Source organism: Leopardus geoffroyi, chromosome A2, assembly GCF_018350155.1.
Source record: "Leopardus geoffroyi isolate Oge1 chromosome A2, O.geoffroyi_Oge1_pat1.0, whole genome shotgun sequence".
Taxonomy (NCBI): Eukaryota; Metazoa; Chordata; class Mammalia; order Carnivora; family Felidae; genus Leopardus; species Leopardus geoffroyi.
The window spans coordinates 18,106,255-18,127,413 of record NC_059331.1 but is presented as its reverse complement, the minus strand read 5'-3'; the positions used below and the strand labels follow the sequence as shown (position 1 = coordinate 18,127,413).

The 21,159-nt window shown below is 43.1% G+C and overlaps 1 protein-coding gene, 1 long non-coding RNA gene and 1 pseudogene across 2 annotated transcripts in view; 2 read left to right on the top strand and 1 right to left on the bottom strand.

Annotated features, from left to right (window-relative positions):
• The first annotated feature begins 1,574 nt into the window (after positions 1 to 1,574).
• Positions 1,575 to 21,159, top strand: part of SLC25A20 (solute carrier family 25 member 20) — a 29,462-nt gene continuing 9,877 nt past the window's right edge. The window contains exons 1-4 of the mRNA XM_045496755.1: positions 1,575 to 1,869; positions 6,238 to 6,330; positions 10,664 to 10,791; positions 13,824 to 13,914. Coding sequence (XP_045352711.1) covers positions 1,765 to 1,869; positions 6,238 to 6,330; positions 10,664 to 10,791; positions 13,824 to 13,914 — 417 coding nt within the window. The 5' untranslated portion in view covers positions 1,575 to 1,764. The remainder of the gene's footprint in view (positions 1,870 to 6,237; positions 6,331 to 10,663; positions 10,792 to 13,823; positions 13,915 to 21,159) is intronic.
• On the bottom strand, positions 16,971 to 17,066 carry LOC123607817 (annotated as a pseudogene).
• Positions 18,024 to 19,261, top strand: LOC123607458. The gene is made up of 2 exons (XR_006716752.1): positions 18,024 to 18,419; positions 18,924 to 19,261. It is a non-coding gene; the product is annotated as an uncharacterized LOC123607458 (long non-coding RNA).

The following is a 21,159-nucleotide window of genomic DNA, read 5'->3' as shown; positions in this document are numbered from 1 at the left end:
ACTCATCCTTCTGCCCCCAGCATGTATGGCTCATCTTTCCCACTCCAGGCTTTCCTGTGGTCTGGCAATACCTACAAAGGGGGACTATTATCAGGTCAGCTTGGCAGTGAGGTACCTGCTACAGAGTAGGGGCATGTCTATTGTTCACAACTTGTTTGTTTGTTTAAGTTTTATTTATTTAAGTAATCTCTATACCCAACAAAGGCTCGAACTCATGACACCAAGATCAAGAGTCACATGCTCTTCTGACTGAGCCAGCCAGGCACTCCTGTTCAAATTTTTAATTTGAAAACTTTCAAACATACAGAAATGATGAAAGAATAAGATAGTGAATACTTGGATACCACCCACCTAGAGTCAATAATGTAAAAACGTTAGCATTGTTCTTAACTCCTTTCTCACATACCTTATATTCTATTCATTAACAATTCCTTTAGGGTCTTCTTTCAGAATATATCCAAAATCCAAATACTTCTCACCACCTCCTTTTCTGTGCACTGATCCAAACCAGCACCTCTGACCATGACCTTTAGCTTCCTCAAGCCTCCCTGCTTCCTCCTTGCTCCTTACAGTCTATTCCCAGCCAGCAGTCAGAGGGATCCTGTTAAGTCATTTGTCAGACTATGTCACTCCCTTGCTCAAAACCCCAGAATGTCTTTATTATTATTATTATTATTATTATTATTATTGTTTAATGTTTATTTATTTTTGAGAGAGAGACAGAGTGAGAGTGGGGGAGGGACAGAGAGGGAGACACAGAATCCAAAGTAGGATTCAGGTTCTGAGCTGTCAGCACAGAGCCCAAAACGGGGCTCGAACCCACAAACCAGGAGATCATGACCTGAGCCCAAGTAGGACGTTTAACCGACTGAGCCACCTAGGCACCCCCAGAATGGCTTCTGTCTACCATCTCCTTCAGAATAGAAGTTGACGTCCTCAGAGCGGCACACAAAGCCTGTTGAATGTGCCACCAATATCTCCACGTCTTCATCTGCTACTCCTCTTCCTCACTCTGCTGTAGCCACAAAGGCCTTTCTCGATGTGGTTCTCCAAAGAGGCCAGGCACAGCCCATCTCAGGGCTTTTGTATTTTCTTTTCCTTTGCTTGTTAGGTCCCTCACCCTCCATTCTCCCCACCCCCATGTCTTTGGGCAGGACTCACTCCCTCACGTTCTCAGTGAAACCCTCCCGTACCTACTTAAAATTGCATATTACTCGCCCCCTCATTCCCATACTCTCTAACCCTCTTTCCGGGTTTTTCTCCATAGCAATTATCACCACTTGATACACTATGCAGCTTTCACTTATTTATCTTCGTCATGGTCTATAAGCTCCACAAAGACAGGGATCCGTGTGTTGGGCTACCAGCTGCGCCTCCAGCACGTGGAAGGGCGCCTGGCACTAAGCCGAGCGCGGTCGCCTTCTGCGGAGTAATGCGACGCGTAGAGGAGACAACATTGAAGTCCGGGAAGACTTTCGGGAGGGGTAAAGCTAACCGTCTGCACTTCCAACCTAGCCCTGAAGGGGTCAGGGCCAGCTCTGCTACCTCAAACCACGCCTACAGAGGGGCGGGACATCGGCCGGAAGCCGCCCCCCAGCGGAAGACGGACTGGGCAGCTTGGGCTGCCCCAGGCTCCTGCCCCGGGCTCCTGGCCCGCCCACGCGAAAGTGGGTGAAAGGTCGGCGGTGCCAGCGCTGCGGCTGGTGCAGTGGCGCAGGGCAGGCCCGGAACAGACTGACACAGTGCCGGCCAGACGGACGGACCATGGCAGACGAGGCGAAGCCTATCAGCCCACTCAAGAACCTGCTGGCCGGCGGCTTTGGCGGCATGTGCCTGGTGTTTGTGGGGCACCCGCTGGACACCGTCAAGGTGCGAGGAGACTGGGGCGCGCGCGGGCTGGAGGGAGGAGGCCCCGGCCAGGCGCAGAAAGCAGCGTCTCCCACGAGGCGCAGCCCGGGACAGAAGCGGGGCCTGTGGGAGCTTCCGTGAGAAGTCCAGGGAATCTCCCTTTCGTTCTTTTTGGGGGTCGCAGAGAAGCTGTTCTTCGCGCCTCAAAGAGTCATACAGCGCAGAGGGTGCAGACTCTAACCGTCCACCAAGGGCTCTGATTTAAAGTTCTCGGTCCGGCATTGCGCCACCTCTTTGGGGATAGGAAAGAAAAAGCACCTGCCCAAAGCTCTGATTGCAGTAAACCTTACAACATTACCAGCAGGATTGAAACAGGTCACCTGTTAAAGCCCTCCTCAGAAAGAGAGCTAGACAGAGGTACAATTATTCTAGAGATGTCTTTTGACACATTCCTGTGGGGCCAAAGTGCCCCCATCATTTCCTTCTCACTTTCCCACCCCAGAGAGGAGGTTGGCCATCTTCAGCCTATCACCTCACATAAGCCTGATAGGCCTCCGGTGGGAAGTGATCATATCCTCAGGGATAAGCTCCTTCCAAGAAAAGCAGGTGACTGACTTCGCCCAGGGCCGCGTTGATCCTGACAACTCCCAGGTGAGGAAGCCATGGTCAAACTGAGGCTTTGGGAAGGAGGAAACTCATTAGGGCTTGTTCGCTGGTCTTCCTCACATCTTGCTTCAATTCTTTCCCCTGCAGCACATTCAGCAAGACCTGCCTGGAGACCAAAGTCCATGCTCTGTGACTTAGCATTCAGAACTTCATCCTAGTTTTCTACCCTTATTTCTGGACACACATTTGGAGGAAATTGACAGATCGTGTCCAGGGTGGGCCTGTGGGGAGCCAACATGAGTCTTACAGGGTGGGAAGTCTGTGTAGGGGACTTAAGACTAGTATGAGAGAATTGTCTGGCCTCTCTTCCTACACTTGATCCATGTAGCCAGATATCTTGTAAGTTCGAGGCATTTGGGACCTCTCTTAAAACAAAACCCTCACTTGCTGCCTTATACAAGTATTGCTCTTACTTCTGTATCCTCTTGCCGTTCTTCCCCACAGATGTTACTCTCAGGAAGGGCTCAGTGATCTCTGTACTAAAGTGTAAATGACTGAAAATGTTCCCTGGCATTTTTAACAGCCAAAAAGCCGCTTTTTAGCTTAAAACCACAAATTGCTGATTGCAGTCCTTTTGATCTCAGAGAGGCACATGGGTTCCAGTCAAAGCCTGGCCTAGGGGCACCTTCAGAGGTCCAAGGTGACTAGCTGTTGCCTAAGAAGGCAAGAACTGCAGCACTTCAGAGTTGGAGCTTGGAAAGGCTGTGTGGTAGGTGGTAAAGGGCTGGCTGAGTTCTGACTGGAGAAGTGGAGAACCCAGACATTCTGGGCAGGGGAAGAGCAGAAGTGAAGGCAGATACTGGCTTGGCAGTGGGAATCAGGCTGTAAAATAAGATCAGCCATGGAGTACTTTAATGTTCTTGCTGGCTTGGATGGTTGACGTCATGATGGAACAGGTGTGAAATCTATACAGAATCACAGAAAGGTATCACTCAGAAGTTTTGATCCATCTCTCCCTCCTTACTGAGCTAGGGAGGTTGTGCCTGATTATGGAGGATCTGAAAGCCAATAAAAGGGATTTCAGATGTCAAGCAGTTCTGTTTTACATTTCTACTATTCTGTCCTATAAACTCCTCAGACTTGCATGGACTCTCCATTGCCTAGAAAGTGATTTCCTTATTGTGACATGTAAGGCCCTAACAAATATAAGAATAAGAGATTCTAAAGAAACAGAGGAAGAGCAGGGCGAAAATGGTGTTTTGAAAAGGTTAGTATGATAGCACCATGAGAAGGACTTGGAAGCAGAAGGACTCTGAGCAGGAAAAACAGCCAGGAAGTAGACTGCAGAAGTAACTGGATGTATCAGTTATCTATCGCATTATAACAACTTACCCTAAAATTTAGTGATACGAAATAATAACATTCATTAACTCTCATAGTCTTTCTGAGGCAGGGTTTTGGGAGCAGTTTAGGTGGATAGTCTGGCTTAGGGTTGTTTGTGAGGTTGCAGATGTTGGCTGGCATCCAGGATGAATACAGAACTCTTGCAACTCAATACAAAGACAAATAGCCCAATTGAAAAATGGGCAAAGGACTTAATATTGAATAAATATTAGACAAGCTTATAGAGACAGTAGATAAGTGATTGCAAGGGGCTTAGAGGAGCAAGGGATAGAGAGTAACTACTAATGGTGTGGAGTTTCTTTTTGTGGTGATGAAAATGTTCTAAGTTGATTGTAATGAAGGTTGCACAACTCAAAATACTAAAAACCATTGAACTGTGCACTTTAAAAGGGTGAATTTTATGGTATGGAAATTATATCTTAAAAAGCTGTTGAGAGGGGCGCCTGGGTGGCGCAGTCGGTTAAGCGTCCGACTTCAGCCAGGTCACGATCTCGCGGTCCGTGAGTTCGAGCCCCGCGTCGGGCTCTGGGCTGATGGCTCAGAGCCTGGAGCCTGTTTCTGATTCTGTGTCTCCCTCTCTCTCTGCCCCTCCCCCGTTCATGCTGTGTCTCTCTCTGTCCCAAAAATAAATAAACGTTGAAAAAAAAAAAAAAAAAAAAAAAAAAAAGCTGTTGAGAAAAAGTACTGAACCAGGGTGCCTGGCTGACTCAATCGCTAGAGCATATGACTCTTGATTTTTGGGTCTTGAGTTTGAACACCACGTTGGGTGTAGAGATTACTTAAATTACCCAAAGACAATGCCCCCCCCCCAAAAAAAAAAAGATGTCGTATGGGACTACACTCATCTTAAGGATTGGCTTCTACGTGGTTCATTCACATGCTGGCAAGTTGGTGCTGGCTCTTGTCAGGAGGCCTTCTTTCTTCCATACATGGCCTCTCTAAGCTACTTGAGTGTCCTTATAACATGGTGACTGACTTCCCCCAAAGCAGATAACCTGAGATAGAGCCAGGCAGAAGCTGGCCTTTTTGTCACCTAGCCTTGGAGGTCATATAGCATCAATACCACCATACTCTACTTGATAGAAGTAAGTTGGCTGAGTCTAGCCCACATTCAAGGGGAGTGAATTAGGACTTAAATTTGAAGGGGAAAGAGCATCAAGGAATTAGTGGACATAATTGAAAACCACTATACTGGGTAAGAATGAGTTAGGTCTTGGCCTAGGAAAGGACTCAGACAGAGGAAGAAATTAGGATTCTGGAAGCATCTTGAAGGACCACTCCAATAGACTTGGTGCCCATGTCAGTAAGAGTAGGGAGAGCAATAGGAGGTAGTCAGAGGTGATGCTATGGTTTCAAATCCTGAGGTAGCTAGGTCGCTCTGGCACAAATGGAACATTCATCAGGAAGGTGAGATTCCAGAGGTGATTTGAGTAGGGAGATCTTTACTTGGAAGTTGGAAGTATACCCTAAAGATGGGAGAGAAGGTCTGGAGATGGCCAAGTGATAGTCATCACTGAGTAGCAGCTGAAGCCCTGCAATCTGAGTTTTCTGAATGGGATCATGGACCACATGGGTAGGGTGCTAAGCCTGAAGAATGCCCGGAGTAGAAAAGGAGACAAAGGAGGGAGTTCTAAGAAGGGAGGTTTCAAGAAGAGACATTTTGAAGCACTGTATATATCAAAAGGTCAAGAAGGATGAGGATCAGCAGAAGTGGGATTAAATCCACCTTACTCCAGGGGTGCCTGGGTGGCTCAGTTGGTTAAGCGGTTGGTTAACCAGGGGTGCCTGGGTGGCTCAGTTGGTTAACTCTTGATTTCGGCTCAGGTCATGCTCTCATGGTTCGTGAATTTGAGCCCCATGTCAGGCTCACACTGGCAGTGCAGATCCCGCTTAGGATTCTATCTCTCCTCTTTCTGCCCCTCCCCAGCTTGCACTCTCCTTCTCTCTCAAAATAAATTTACAAATTTTTAATTACATTTAAAAAATCCACCTTACTCCAGAATGCTTTTGTGGAGTGCCTTACCTAACCACCAGCATGCCACCACAAATAGGAAGCTGGTCATAACTATTGGCATATCACTTGAACTCTGTAAACCCAGCCTTCTTATCTGTAAACTGGGAATACCTATCCCATTGGGTCATTGTGGGATCCATTAGGTAAGAAATAAGTGGTGGAAGTGACTAGATGAGGGGAAAAAAAGGCATGCTACTAATGACATGTGAGTACAGAGTTTGAATAAATTGGAGGAAAGAGAAGTCTGAATCTAGCAGGTTAAGCAAGTGCCAAAGACATGTACACAGGCACAACTATTCTCTGTTCAGAGTTTGGGAAGCAGTTCTGTTTCTGGGAGATGATTGTGTTTTAACTTCTGGTTTCAGGTCCGACTGCAGACACAGCCCCCAAGTTTGCCTGGACAGCCACCCATGTATTCTGGGACCTTTGACTGTTTCCGGAAGACACTTGTTAGAGAGGTATGGTATCTAGGTGTTGGGCATTCCTCTTACTCAGAGGACCACATTCACAGAGTTGGTTTGTTGCTTCCCTGGGGGGATAGGGTGTCTTTCTGTTGGAGGGCTAGCCCACAGCTGCGGCTCTCTCACTGTGCCATCCCATGCCCTCCTGTTGTTGCTCTGGATTCTTTGATGGTTCCAGCTGCTGTTTTATATGGATGACTAAAGCTAACAAAATGGTTTTCTCATTTGAAAGGCAGAATTCAGGGTGCTTAGGTGTCACCCAGATAAAGAAGGGAAACTGCTAAGTAATGGATTAAGCCTTGGGGGAGAAATTGTTCCCAGGGTTCCCACAGGATCCATGCCCAAGATGGTGCTGCCTTTTTTTCTTTAAGGCATTCTTTCTTTCATCTGTGCTTCCCAGAGCTGAGTCTCATCGGTGTCCCATTGAGGCTTTAGGCTTTGGATCTGCCCCATATCCTCTGCGCTGGTGGAAGAAAGGCAGGGTTTACATGCCTCTTGGTCAAGGAACACTGAGCATCTGTTTAGTGGCTTGGCAGTGTGCTGGGTCCTGGGGGCCTGGTGAGAATGGCTTGTACAAACCCAACTCCCTGCAGGGTTGAATAGGTTTCCTTCGTCCATATGCATGCACATCCTTGGTTTTTGCTGTGCCAAACTGACCTCTCTGCTTTCTGAAACTGCCAGAGGTTTTGGCTGTGCTGCGTGGAAGTGGGTGGGCCAGGATGGTGGAAGGAAGGCTAACCAGGAGGCAAGGGCTTAGTTAGGCCCTTAGGACTTGGACATGCTTTTCAGCCCCGGCAGGGAGCTGTAGGCTTTGGAACGACTTTGTCACATGCTGCTTTTGTAGATCCTCCTCAGAACCTTCTCTTCCCCCTTCACTCTTTACTGTTTTCTGCCTTTGCACTTTGTCCTCAGACAGTCTGCTTACAGCGTGTGACAATGTTAGACCTTTGCAGGACCCAGGAGTGCCGACTGGTACAGTTGTGCCCCTTTAGTTCAGGAAAGAAGATTGGTTGTGAGTGCCCAGGATCTGCAGAGAGACAGGTTCTCCAGCCTGTGTCCGTGGACTCTCCAGGTGTGGAGCACCACCCTATTTCTCTTGCGGTTCTATCCTAAGCAGCAACTATAGGGGCACCTGGTTGGCACAGTTGGTTGAGCGTCCGACTTCGGCTCAGGTCATGATCTTGCGGTTCGTGAGTTTGAGCCCCACGTTGGACTCTGTGCTGACAGCTTGGAGCCTGGAGCCTGCTTCGGTTTCTGTCTGTCTGTCTGTCTCCCTCTCTCTCTGCCCCTCCCCCACTTGTGCTTTGTCTCTCGCTGGCTCTCAAAAATGAATAAGCGTTAAAAAAAAAATGTAAGGGGCGCCTGGGTGGCTCAGTCGGTTAAGCGTCCGACTTCAGCTCAGGTCACGATCTCGCGGTCCGTGAGTTCGAGCCCTGCATCGGGCTCTGGGCTGATGGCTCAGAGCCTGGAGCCTGCTTCCGATTCTGTGTCTCCCTCTCTCTCTGCTCCTCCCCCGTTCATGCTTTGTCTCTCTCTCTCTGTCTCAAAAATAAATAAACGTTAAAAAAAATGTAAAAAAAAAAAAAATGTAAAAGTGGGAATGCAAGCTGGTGCAGCCACTCTGGAAAATAGTATGGAGGTTCCTCAAAAAACTAAAAATAGAATTACCTTATGACCCAGCAATTGCACTATTAGGCATTTATCCAAGGGATATAGGTGTGCTGTTTCTAAGGGACACCTGCACCCCCATGTTTATAGCAACACTATCAACAATAACCAAAGTATGGAAAGAGCCCAAATGTCCATCGATGGATGAATGGATAAAGAAGATGTGGTATATATATACAATGGAGTATTACTCAGCAATCAAGAAGAATGAAATCTTGCCATTTGCAACTACATGGATGGAACTGGTGGGTATTATGCTAAGTGAAGTTAGTCAGAGAAAGACAAAAATCATATGACTTCACAAAACAGATGAACATAAGGGAAGGGAAACAAAAATAATATAAAAACAGGGAGGGGGACAAAACAAGAGACTCATGGAGAACAAACAGGGTTACAGGAGGGGTTGTGGGGGGGGGGATGGGGTAAATGGGTAAGGGGCACTAAAGAATCTACTCCTGAAATCATTGTTGTGCTATATGCTAATTTGGATATAACTTTTTAAAAATACAAAATTAAATTTAAAAAGTGTAAAACAAAATGAGCAACTATAACATTTGTTTTTAAAATTATTCCTTATTTTGTATTAAAGTGATACAAGCACTTGGGTTTGTTACTGAAAGGCTTGTAACAAAGTAGCAAAATGATTTATCCACCTCTTCTCCAGAGGTAATTTTTTTCAGCTTTTCCAGTTGTTTATGCTGTTTCTACCTAAAAAAATATACATTTACAACTATATTTAATACACTTTTTATATGTGTTAGCTACCTATTTGTGGTAGATGATTTTAAGTCTTACATTTCTTTTTTAATGCTTTTTAAAAAATATTTATTAAACTTTTTTTTAATGTTTATTTATTTTTGAGAGAGAGAGCACAAGTGGAAGAGGGGCAGCAAGAGAGGGAAACACAGAATCTGAAGCAGGCTCCAGGCTCTGAGCTGTCAGCACAGAGCCCTATGCAGGGCCCAAACTCACAAACCGCGAGATCATGACCTGAGCTGAAGTCAGAAGCTTGACAGACTAAGCCACCCAGGTGCCCCTATTTATCTATTTTGAGAGAGAGGAAAAAGCACGCACATGCGCACACGCAAGGGAGTGGCTGAGAGAGAGAACCCCAAGCAGGCTCCGCGTTGTCAGCACAAAGCCCAGTGTAGGGCTTAAACTCAAACCGCGAGATTGTGACCTGAGCCTAAACCAAGAGTCACACTTAACCAACTGAGCCACCCAGGTTCCCCTAGTCTTACATTTCTTTATGCCCTCTTTCTGCCCTGCCTGTATAGTTTTATCATATGTTGTGGTTTCCAATTTACTGTTTTCATGATTACAACTTTATATATTTTTTTCCTCTTAAGTAATATAGTATGATGCGCATTTTATTTCTTGTGTGACTTTTTGTTTTTCTTGAGGTTAGGTAAAATAATTGTGTCAGTTTCTTTTGCTTGTGTTTCTTTGAATTGCTGTCTTTGTTATCTTGTACCTAAGAAAGCTCTGTGGAGTACCTTTCTGTTTGGTTTTCCACACTGCCTAAACAGTTGTAATCTGTTCTTCCACTGTGAGTTGTTTTGCTTTGTTTTTTTTTTTGTTTTTTGTTTTTTTTTTGGGAAACTTCCCTTCTGGGGTCCTCTATCCTCATACTCTTGTGTGGACTGGCTTCTTTCCAGGCCCACAGTACCCAACGCCATCCCAGAAGCCTCCTTTACCTCTCTTGGGCCCAACCCTTGGTCTCCTGGGTCCCAAATCTTTTTCCCTGGTTACGAACCTCATTTGGTTGGGATATCTGTTTGTCTGTTTATTGGCTACTGGCATAGTTGATTTTATCACAAACTACATGAGTGAAAGTTGATGTGCAGTTTTACTATTGTTTCTAATAATAAAAACCCTATATCTTAGTACTTGGAAAATACAAAAATTTCTTAATTACCTGTCATCTCACTCCAAGGAAGTCAGATCACATTATACATCTTATCTTCTAGCCTGCCTTTTTAGTGGTCTCTAGGTAGACTTAATAGCATCTTCTCATGTTACAATGTGATTTAATGGCCGTGTGATAGTCCATTTATGGAATTCCCATCATTTGTCTTGTTAATCTCCTATTTGGGAGTTTTTTGGATTATTCCAAAATTTTGGGAGCTTATAAATGCCTAATGTCATTCTCTTTTTACATCTCTGAGTATTTTCTTAGAATAAACTTCTAGACACAGAATTTCCTGATGAAAGGGCATGCTGCATATTGCCAGATTGCTTTCCAGAATAAAAGCTGTTTCTAGTTTCTTCAGCAGTGTATAAAAGGACAACTATTTCTGGGGGTTTCTTCCTTTTGTTTTTTTTTTTTAAGTTTATTTATTTTGAGAGAGAGAGAGAAAGAGATGCAGGAGGAGAGAGAGAGAATGCCAAGCAGGCTCTGCACCATCAGCACAGAACCCAAGGCAGGACTCAAACTCATGAACTGTGACATCATGACCTGAGCTGAAACCAAGAATTGGACACTTAATCGACTGAGCCACCCAGGCTCCCAGGGGTTTTTCTTCCTTTTGAAAGTTCTCTTCACTCGGAGAAGAGGTGAAGGAAGGAAGCCACAGTTTAGAGGACACAGTACGTCGCTGTTTCAGCGGTATAAAGGGTACTTGTGTCTATAAACAGCTTCTGTTTCTGTGATTCCTTGCAGGGCATCACGGGGCTATATCGGGGCATGGCTGCCCCCATCATTGGGGTCACCCCCATGTTCGCTGTGTGCTTCTTTGGGTTTGGTTTGGGGAAGAAACTGCAACAGAAATGCCCAGAGGATGTGCTCAGGTGAGTACTTACAGGTCTGGAGCACTTGAAGCTGTTCCGCCTGGTGGTGTGACATGGGTCAAAGTGAAAAATCTTGGCAGATAGGGAGTGGCTGTCCCTCTGGACCCCTAACACTGGCTCCTGGTTGCTCCACATGAGGGAGGTACTTGAGCTTCTTTTGCCCTGTGAACCAAAGGGAAAAAGAAAACAACCCCAAATCCTCCCCCATCTTCCCTACCAGGTTGTCATAATTTCTTCTATGAAGTAGTATCACTTACTGTGGATATTAGTGATATCAACCCCATAGCATTGAGAGGTCTGAATGTGAAAAAGTATGTAAAATGCCATGAACAGTCCCCAGTGCTACAGCAATGACAACAGCAGCCTTGTCTTCCATCCCCTGCTTGGGAAAAGGGAAGGACCCTTAACCAACTGAGTCACCCAGGTGTTTCTCAATTTTTTTTTTTTTTTTTTTTTTTTTTTTTTTTTTTAGTGTTTATTTGTTTTTGAGAGAGAGAGAGTGTGTGTGTGTATGAGCAGGGGAGGGGCAGAGAGAGAGGGAGACACAGAATCCAAAGCAGGCTCCAGGCTCTGAGCTGTTAGCACAGAGCCCGATGCAGGGCTTGAACTCATGAACCAGGAGATAATGACCTGAGCCGAAGTTGGACACTTAACTGATTGAGCCACCCAGGTGCCTCTCAATTTTTTTTGATTAAACCTTTTAAAATTTTTAATTGAAGTATAGTTGACACATAATATTAGTTTCAAGTATATAATGTAGTGATTCAACAATTACATACATTATGAAATGCTCACATGGTAAGTGTAGTTCCCATCTGTCACCATACAAAGTTATTACAATATTATTGACTATATTCACTATGATGTACTTTTCATCAGACCAGCTTCTTGGCATGCAGGGGGATTCAGAGTGGAAACATGGGATGATAAGATGTCCTCAGTCTGAGACTTGCAGGGTGACAACAACTCCTGGGAATGGCTGCAGGCAGCACAGATCCCACAGAGGCTGGCCAGGCCTGGGTCCAAGAGTTTGAGGGAGGAAGCCCAGGGTGCTGTGTGGTTGTTTTCTGTCACTACTTCAGGCCACAGCATGCTGAGTAAGGGTCTAGGACGTAGATGAGATGCTTATAATGTGAAACTATTTCTGGAGTCCTTGTGACCCTCTGAATGTGACAAGCTTCTATAAATAGCCACAGGTGGCCACAAATGTGAATGTATATGGGGTCCTTTTGAAGCTGTGTTTGGCTGTTGGTAGTCCAAATGTCCCAGGGACACGTCTTCTCTGAGAAGCTGGTATTCTAGCTCATGTACCAGCTCATAGTTACACTGGGGCCATGCACTAAAACCCCCAGTGGGGTCATTGTTAGTACTTAGACCTGTGGGTTGTATTCCCTGTACAATCACATCAGCATACAAAGAAATACCCTTCCTGCGTGAGCAAAGGTTGAGACACTGAGGACCCCACTCGTATAATCTTGCCATGTTTTAAATTCTGGACATCAGCTCTGCCATGTTTCCCCTCCCTGCAGTGGTATTTGAGGATAGTATGGAAATGAGCATTACCAGGATCTTGGAGTGGATCCCCAGGAAGGTTCAGACTCACAGATACCAGCCTAGGGTGGGGGTGGGGAGTGGCAGAATGGGCCAGGCAGCCATAGAGTGTCTAAAGAGTTCTCTGGGCACACAGAACCCATTCAGAGAAAAGTCCTTATTCCCAAGAGATGGGGATGTGCCTGGCCTGGAGTATGGGCATCCTGCAAAGTACAGAGCATGTTGGTCTCCTGAGGAGAACTTCAGTTGCTGAGAGGGCTCCTCTTGGAGACAGCAGTGTGAACTGTGTCTGTGAAGGAGGCCGTGCATGAAAGCAAGTCTCTTGACTGTTCGACAGCCAACCTGTATGCTAGGTCTGCATGCCTGAGGTATATGTGTGGGCCCTGCCTGGCGTGAGAATATAAAACAACAACAACAAAAACAGGGCTGTTGAAACTTATGCCCTACCTAGAGGGAAGGACTGCAGTAGATGTCTCTCTACCCCGTTTGACATCTGTTCTCCAGGTCTTGGGCTCTTGTTGAGTGGGACCTGGCTGAAGGCTCAACTGTCAGAGGTTGGGGTCAGGAGGGGCCTGAGGCTCTGGCAAGTAACTGAAGATTTTTAGTAACCTTTCTTAAATTGTGGAGGCTCTGTTGAGATGTTAATTATAGCTTTGTGCTCCATTGCCTCCTGGTGACCCTTGTATTACTAATAGAAAAGGAGATGCCAGAGGTAGCACAGACAGCTGTGTGCTATAGATACCTGGAGCCTCACCTCCAAATACTTCGTGTGGTTTATTCTATAGGGCCTAGGGTGAGGATCCATCTCTCTGGCCGCTGAGGGATCATTCCCTGCCCAGAGGGCTACAGAACTCATCATGCCTCTCTGGGTACCATCCCTGTCTGGGCCTTTTTCAGCATCTTAACAGCACACTCTTTGCAATTGGTCTGGGTGCCCTTCATCCTGTGGAAATGGCCACAACTGTCCCCCCAGCCTTGATGCTGTCTGGCTTGAGTCTTGGCTTAAAATGTTCTCAGGCCCTTGCTGATCCAGAGGAAGTGAGATTGGAGGGAAACTGGGGTTGACTGAGACCCAAATCTTGAGTTGGAGGCTTTTTTCCTACAACAACCCTGAGTTTTACAAATGGGGAGTCAAGGCTCAGTGAAGCCTAAAAACTAATCTGTAGTCATTGTGCATGACAGGCCCAGGCAGGGAACTATGTCTCACTATAAAGCTTCTGTGGGTGAGGCCAACTGAGTGTGCAGGTGGCCTTCTTGACCAAGCTCATATTACTCTTGGTACTGAGACCTCTGCCCCGGAAAATTTGACCTCAGAATACACCTAGAACTTTGCTTTTGTGCAAAATATGATTTATTTCTGCTGGGCTTCTGCCTAGTCCAAGTGCTTATTTTTTCTTACAAAGTCATCCTTCGTGCTGGGATTGCTGCTGTCCTGGGAGGTTAGTCACAGGGGTTGCCTCTGGTTTTTGTTTTCAATACAGCTACCCCCAAATATTTGCAGCTGGGATGTTATCTGGTGTATTCACCACGGGAATTATGACCCCTGGAGAACGGATCAAGTGCTTGCTACAGGTAAGGGAATGAGCTGGTGTGGGGGAATGTGATCTGGGGGGAGGCAGCTAGCTTTTTCCATTCAGTATGCAATTTTGTGTGGATGTTTATGTCCTTTCACCCTTTATAAAGGCTTCAGGTCAGGTGTGCAAAACAGTTTCAAGGTTTTCAAGAGCATGGAAGCAATCGTAGTAGAATCGAGAACCAGGACAGTGTAACAAACCAACCAAAATGTCACACCTGTGATGTGTCATTCTAGACTTATCCACTCTTATTAACAGTACTTCAGGAACTCTGAAAGGTGAACCGTGTTTCTTCAGAGGTGGAAGGGAGGCTACTTCTGCCTGTGTATCTTATGTCTCTACCAGTTGCCCGAAGACTCAGTGCCCTTTGAGTACCTGGCTCATTGACAGCCAAGGGTGTGAATTGGTCTCCTGCCTTACCACACAGGCTCCTTTTAAAACAAAAAAGTTACTGCTGTTTTCTTCTAATAGCTGAAGTAATTTAACACATAATTCTTGCTAGAAAATTTTGATAATGCAGAGAAGCACAAAGAAAAAAATGTATTTATCACCCATGATACCACCCCACTGAGGTAACCGCTAGTATGTTTTTGTGTGAATTCTTCTAGCCTTTTTGGTAAACATGTATGTTAGGAAATGTTAACTTTTGAAATAAAATTGAGGTCACATAATGCATTAGTTTTATAACCAGCTTTTTTCACTTGATGTATCCTAATTTTCTGTGGTTGTTTTTCTCAAGCATCATGTTCTGTATCTTATTTCATTACATGGCTGTCATTTACCCAATAATTCCTTATCTGGGGGCATGACAAATTATATACGATAGCAAAGATCTTTATAAATAAGTTTTTGTGTGTATATCTGATTCTTTTCTTTTCTTTAATGTTTATTTATTTTTGAGAGAGAGAGCAGGGGAGGGGCAGAGTGAGAGGGAGACAGAGGATCTGAAACAGGCCCCTGCTGTCAGCGCAGAGCCCAATGTGGGGCTCCAACCCACTAACTGTGAGATCTTGACCTGAGCCAAAGTAGGAAACTCAACTGACTGAGCCACCCAGGCACCCCATGCATACCTGATTATTTTCTTAGAATAAATGTCCAGACATGAAATTAGTATGTTTAAAGGTGTGTACATTTATTTATTTATCTATTTATTTATTTAAACTTTGTTTATTTTGAGGTGGGGGGACAGGGAGAGAGCTAGAGAGACAAAGAGAATCCCAAGCAGTCTCCATACTGTCAGCACAGAGCTCAATACGGGGCTTGATCCCATGAACCATGAAATCATGACCTGAGCCAAGATCAAGAGTCGGACGCTTAACCAACTCAGCCACCCAGGCACCCCCTAAAGGTGTATACTTTAAAAAGTTTTTAAAACATATTACCAAATGGCCCTCCTATAAAGGCCTATCCCTTTCTATTCTCAGTCAATAATACAGGAGCACCCACTGACCAGGAAACTCTGCAGCATCTAATTTACAATCTCTGCCAGTCTGATGGGTGAAAAATTTGCATTGTTTTAATTTTTTCATGTTTTTATTTTTTTAAATGGTTGTTTTTGAGAGAGCACAAGTGGGAAGGGGCAGAGAGAGAGGGACAGAGGAACTGAGGCGGGCTCTGCACTGACAGGCAGCCTGATGTGGGGCTTGGTCTCACGAACCACAAGATCATGACCTGAGCTGAAGTCGGTCACTCAACCAACTGAGCCACCAGGAACCCCAATTTTTCTTGCTTTTAAATGATAGTGAGGTTAATTACTCTGATGAATATTAGTTGTTTGTATTGTTTCTTTATGAAGTACCTATTTTTCTTTGCTCATTTGTTTGTTTTTTTGGCTTATAAAAGCTTTGGACGTGTTAAGGTTGTTAATTACTTACTGTACGTGGCAAGTCTTTTACATGGTTTGCATTTGTCATTTAATTTTGTGTATTTTTTTTAGCTTTTAACAGTGCAAGCTTTATTCCAATTTTGTGTATTTTTTAATTAAGCTTTTTATTTTGAGATAATTATAGATGTATGTGCACTTGTAAAAAATAATGTAAAGGGAAAAATAATAATACAGAGAGATCACATGTACCCTTTATCCAGTTTTCCCATAAAGGTAACATCTTGTAAAACCCTAGAACAATATTACATCCAGAATATTGATATTGATATGGTAAAGATACAGAATATTTCCATCATTGCCATGGCCACATCCATTTTCCTTCTCCCACTCTAGTTCTTAACTGGCCCAGCAACCACGAGTCTATACTCCATTTCTATAATTTTATAATTTCAAGAATGTTATATAAATGGAATCATACTATAGTAAAGTTCCCAAGTAAACTTTTTGGATTGGCTTTAAAAAATTTTTTTTGTAATTATGAATTGTTTTTTGGGGGAGGGGGAGGGACACACCGGGGGTGGGGCACAGACAGGATCTGAAGCAGGCTCTGCACTGACTGACAGCAGCAAGTCCAATGTGGGACTTGAACTCACAAACTGAAATGATGACCTGGGCCAAAGTCGGATGCTTAATTGACTGAGCCACCCAGGCGCCCCTGGATTGTCATTTTTAACTCAACATAATTTTCTGGAGATTCACCAGATTGTTGCATGTATGAATTATTCATTTCTCTTTAATAGTCCGTGGTGTGTTTAACTTTTCATCCATTGAAGGACATCTGGGTTGTTTCCAGTTTGGGGCTATTATGAATAAAGATGGTATAAACATTTGTATTCAGAGGTTTTGCTGAGAAAATAAGTTTTCATTTCTCTGGGATAAATGCCCAGGAGTACAATTGTTGAGTCATATGGTAGTTGCATGTTTGGGTTTTTTTTTTTTTTGGTTTTTTTTTTAAAGAGAACAAACATGGGAGAGGAGCAAAGGAAGAGAGAGAGAGAGAGTAAAAGAGAGATAGAGAGAGGGAGAGAGAATCTTAAGCAGGCTTCTTGCTCAGCACAGAGCCCAATGTGGGGCTCGATCACACAATCCTGGGATCATGACCTGAGCCAAAATTAAGAGTCGGAAGCTCAACCACTGAACCGTCTAAGCCACCCAGGTGCCCCTTTACTGTTGAGTTTTTAGAGTCCTTTATTCTAGATACTAGTGGTTTAAACTAATAAGAACAAATACTATGCTTGATCTTAGCCAAAATGCCGAGAAGTGATAGATAGATACTAGTGGTTTGGCAGATACATGGTTTGCAAATATTTTCTCTCAGTTTATAGTTTGGCTTTTCATCCTCTTAACAGAGTACCTTGAGCAAACATTTTCTTTTTAATGTTTATTTTGTGCTCCCTCTCTGTGTGGGGAAGGGGCAGAGAGAGGGAGAGAGAGAGAGAATCCCAAGCAGGCTCAGAGCCCGATGCAAGGCTCCAACTCATGAACCATAAGATCATGACCTGAGTCAAAACCAAGAGTCAGATGCTCAACTGACTGAGCCATCCAGGAACCCCTTGAGCAAACATTTTTAATTTTAATAAAGTTGGGTTTGTTAATTTTTCTTTTATGGATTGGACTTCAGGTATTTGAGGTATTGGGTCTCTTTACCTAGCCTGAGATCCCAGATTTTCTTCTGTGCTTTTTTCTAAGTATTCTATTTTTTTTTTTTTTTTTAGAAACAAAAGAGAGAGACAAAGCAGGAGAAGGGCAGGGTCAGAGAGGGAAGGAGACACAGAATCCAAAGCAGGCTCCAGGCTCTGAGCTGTAAGCACAGAGCCTGATGCAGGGCTCGAACTCATGAACTGAGATCATGACCTGAGCTGAAGTCAGACGCTTAACTGACTGAGCTACCCAGGTGTCCCTAAGAATTCTATTTATAGTTTAACATTTTACATTTAAGTATGTGACCCCATTTTGAATGAATTTGTATATAATGTACAAAAATTTGCCTATGGCTGTCCAATTGCATCAGTGCCACTTGTTGAAAAGACTTATCTTACTTCACTGAATTGTTTACATTATGTTAAAAATCAACTCAGCATAGCAGCACCTGGGTGGGCTCATGGAGTTAAGCGTCTGACTCTTGGTTTTGGCTCAGGTCATGATCTCACGGTTCACAAGTTTGAGCCCTACATCAGGCTCTGCGCTGACAGTGTGGAGCCTTCTTGGAATCCTTTGTTTTCTCTCTCTCTGCCCTTCCCCTGCTCATGCTCTCCCTCTCTCTCTCAAATAAATAATAAACTTAAAAAAGAATCAACTGGGCATATTTGTGTGGATCTACTGCTTTGTTCTGTATTTCCTTCCATTGATCTATATGTCTATCCTTTTACTAATACTACACAGTCTTGATTAATATAGGCATGTGCTAAGTCTTGAAATTGAGTAGACTGATCCCTCCCACTTTATTCTTAAAAAAAAAAAAAAACCCTTATTCTAGCTATTCTAATTGCTTTGTATTTCCATATAAACTTTAGGGTAATATAGAAAATTGAGAAAAATTTTGCTGAGATATATGTTAAATCTATAGGTCAATTTGGATGAAATTGATACTGTTTTGAGTCTTCCAATCCATGGACATGGTATGTCTCTCCATTTATTTAGAACTTTAATTTCTTTCATCAGTACTGTGTACTTTTAAGCATCTAAATCCTGTACATGTTTCTTTAAATTTATATTTAAGTCTTCTCTCTTTTTTTGACTTTCAAAAATGGCATTGTAGGGGTGCCTGGCTGGCTCAGTTGGTAGAGCATGTGACTCTTGATCTCAGGGTTGTGAGTTCAAGCCCAAGTGTTAGGTACAGAGATTAAAAATAAAATCTTTTTAAAAATGGCATTGGGAATGGTACTGTAAGTTTAATTTTGTTATCTACATGTTCTTAGCTAGCTCATAGAAACACAATTGATTTTTATATGTTAATCTTATGTCCTGTGACCTTCCTGAATCCCTTATTAGTTCTAGGATTATTTTTTTTATACAACCTGTGAGATTTTCTATGTAGAAAGTCATGCCATTTGCAAATAGAGACAGTTTTATTTCTTTATTTCTGATATGTTTAACTTTTATTTCCTTATTTCACTGGCTAGAACTTCCAGTACTATGTTGAATAAGAATGACGAGAATGGACATTTTTGCCTTCTTCCCAATCTTACAGGGAAGTATTCACTATTTCATTGTTAAATATGTTAGATATACTTTTTTTTTTGTAGATGTTCTTTATGAAGTTAAGGAAGTTACCTTCTTTTACCCTTTTTTCTGAGAATTTTATCATGAATATTGGCTTTTGTCAAATACTTTTTTTATTTTTGCATGGATTGATGTGATCATGTGAGTTTTCTTTAACTTGTTAATATGGTAGATTACATCAATTAATTTTCAAATATTGAACCAACTTTGCATTGCTAGAATAAACCCACCAAGTTGACATGGTGTATAATTCTTTTTATATGTTGCTGAGTTCTATTTGCTTATGTTTTGTTAAAGATTTTTGCATGTACCATCATGAAAGATATAGGTCTGTCATATTTTTTTTCCTGTATTGTTTTATCCAGTTTTGATATTAGGATAATACTAATTTCATGAAATGAATTGGGAAGTGCTCCCTTTTCTGTTTTCTAAGAGAGATTGTAGAATTGGTGTTAATTCTTTAAACCTTTGTTAGGATTTTATAATGAATTATGGATTTGGGAGAGAAGAGTTTTAAAATTATGAATTCAATTTTCTTAATAGTTACAAGGCTATTCAAATTAATTATTTCATGTTGGGAAAATTGTGGTAGTTTATGTTTTTGTTTTCTCATCTATGTTGTTAAATTGTGTGTAGAGTTGTTTGTAGTATTCCCTTATTCTTTTGATGTCTACAGGGTCTGTGGTGGTATCTTCTGTTTTATTCCTGATATTAGTAATTTGTGACTTCTCTCTCTTTTTTGTCAGCCTCACTAGAGGTTTGTTAATTTTTTTGATCCTTTCAAGAAAATAGTTTTTTGTTGTACTGATTTCCTCTATTTTTCTGTTTTCAATTTCATTGGTTTCTGCTTGTATCTTTATTATTTACTTCCTTTTGCTTGTTGTAGGTTTAGTTTGCTTTTCTTTGTTTTTGTTTTACAAATGTTTATTTTTGAAAGAGAGAGCATGAGCAGGGGAGGGGCAGAGTAGGAGCAGGGGGACCGAGGATGTGAAGGAGGCTCTGCGCTGACAGTGGAGAGCCCAATGCGGGGCTTGAACTCATAAACTGTGAGATCATGACCTGAGCCACAGTTGGAACACTTAGCTGACTGAGCCATCCAGGTGCCCCTTAGGGAGGTTTTTGAGGTGAGAGCTTATTAGATTGTTGATTTGAGCCTTTTCCTCCTTTCTAATGTATGCAGTCAGTGCTATAGGGTTTCATTTCAGCAGCACTTTAGCTATGTCTTACAAACTTATTTATATATATAAGTTTATTTATTTAAGTAATCTCTATATCCAACATGGGACTCAAACCCACAACCCTGACTGAGATCAGCACTCACATGCTTTTCTGGCTGAGACAGCCAGGCATCCCAAAGTTAGATATATTTTAATTGCCAGTCAGTTCAGTGTGTTTTCTAATTTCCTTTGAGACTTCCTTTTTGAATTATTATTATTTCCTAATGTTTATTTATTTTTGAGAGAGACAGAGACAGAGTGTGAGCTGGGGAGGGGCAGAGAGAGAGGGAGACACAGAATCTGAAGCAGGCTCCAGGCTCCAAGCTGTCAGCACAGAGCCCGACATAGGGCTCAAACCCACAAACTTCGAGATCATGACCTGAGCTGAAGTCAGACGCTTAACCCACTGAGCCACCCAGGCGCCCCCTTTTTGAATTATTTAGAAGAGTGTTGTTTGGTTTACAGTGTTGGAGATTATTGATTTCTAGTTTTTCGTCCATTGTGATCAGAGAACGTATTCTGTATTATTTAAAACCTTTAGGGGTGCCTGTGTGGCTCAGTCGGTTAAGCATCTGACTCTTGATTTTGGCTCAGGTCATAATCTCACAGTTCGTGAATTTGCGCCCCATGTTGGGCTTTGCACTGACAGCATGGAGCCTGCTTGGGATTCTCTCTCTCTTTGCCTCTCTTTCTCTCTCAAAATAAATGAGTAAATAAACGCAAACAAAAATTTTAAATCTTTTAAATTTCTTGAGGTTTGTTTTATGCCCATGGTCTGTCTTGGCTTATGTCCATGGGCACTTGAAAGAATGTGTAATCTGTTGTCATTTGGTGGAGGGTTCTATAAATGTCGATTAGATCCTCTTGGTTGATAATATTGAGTTCTTCTTTATTCTTGGTGATTTTCAGTCTTTTTGTT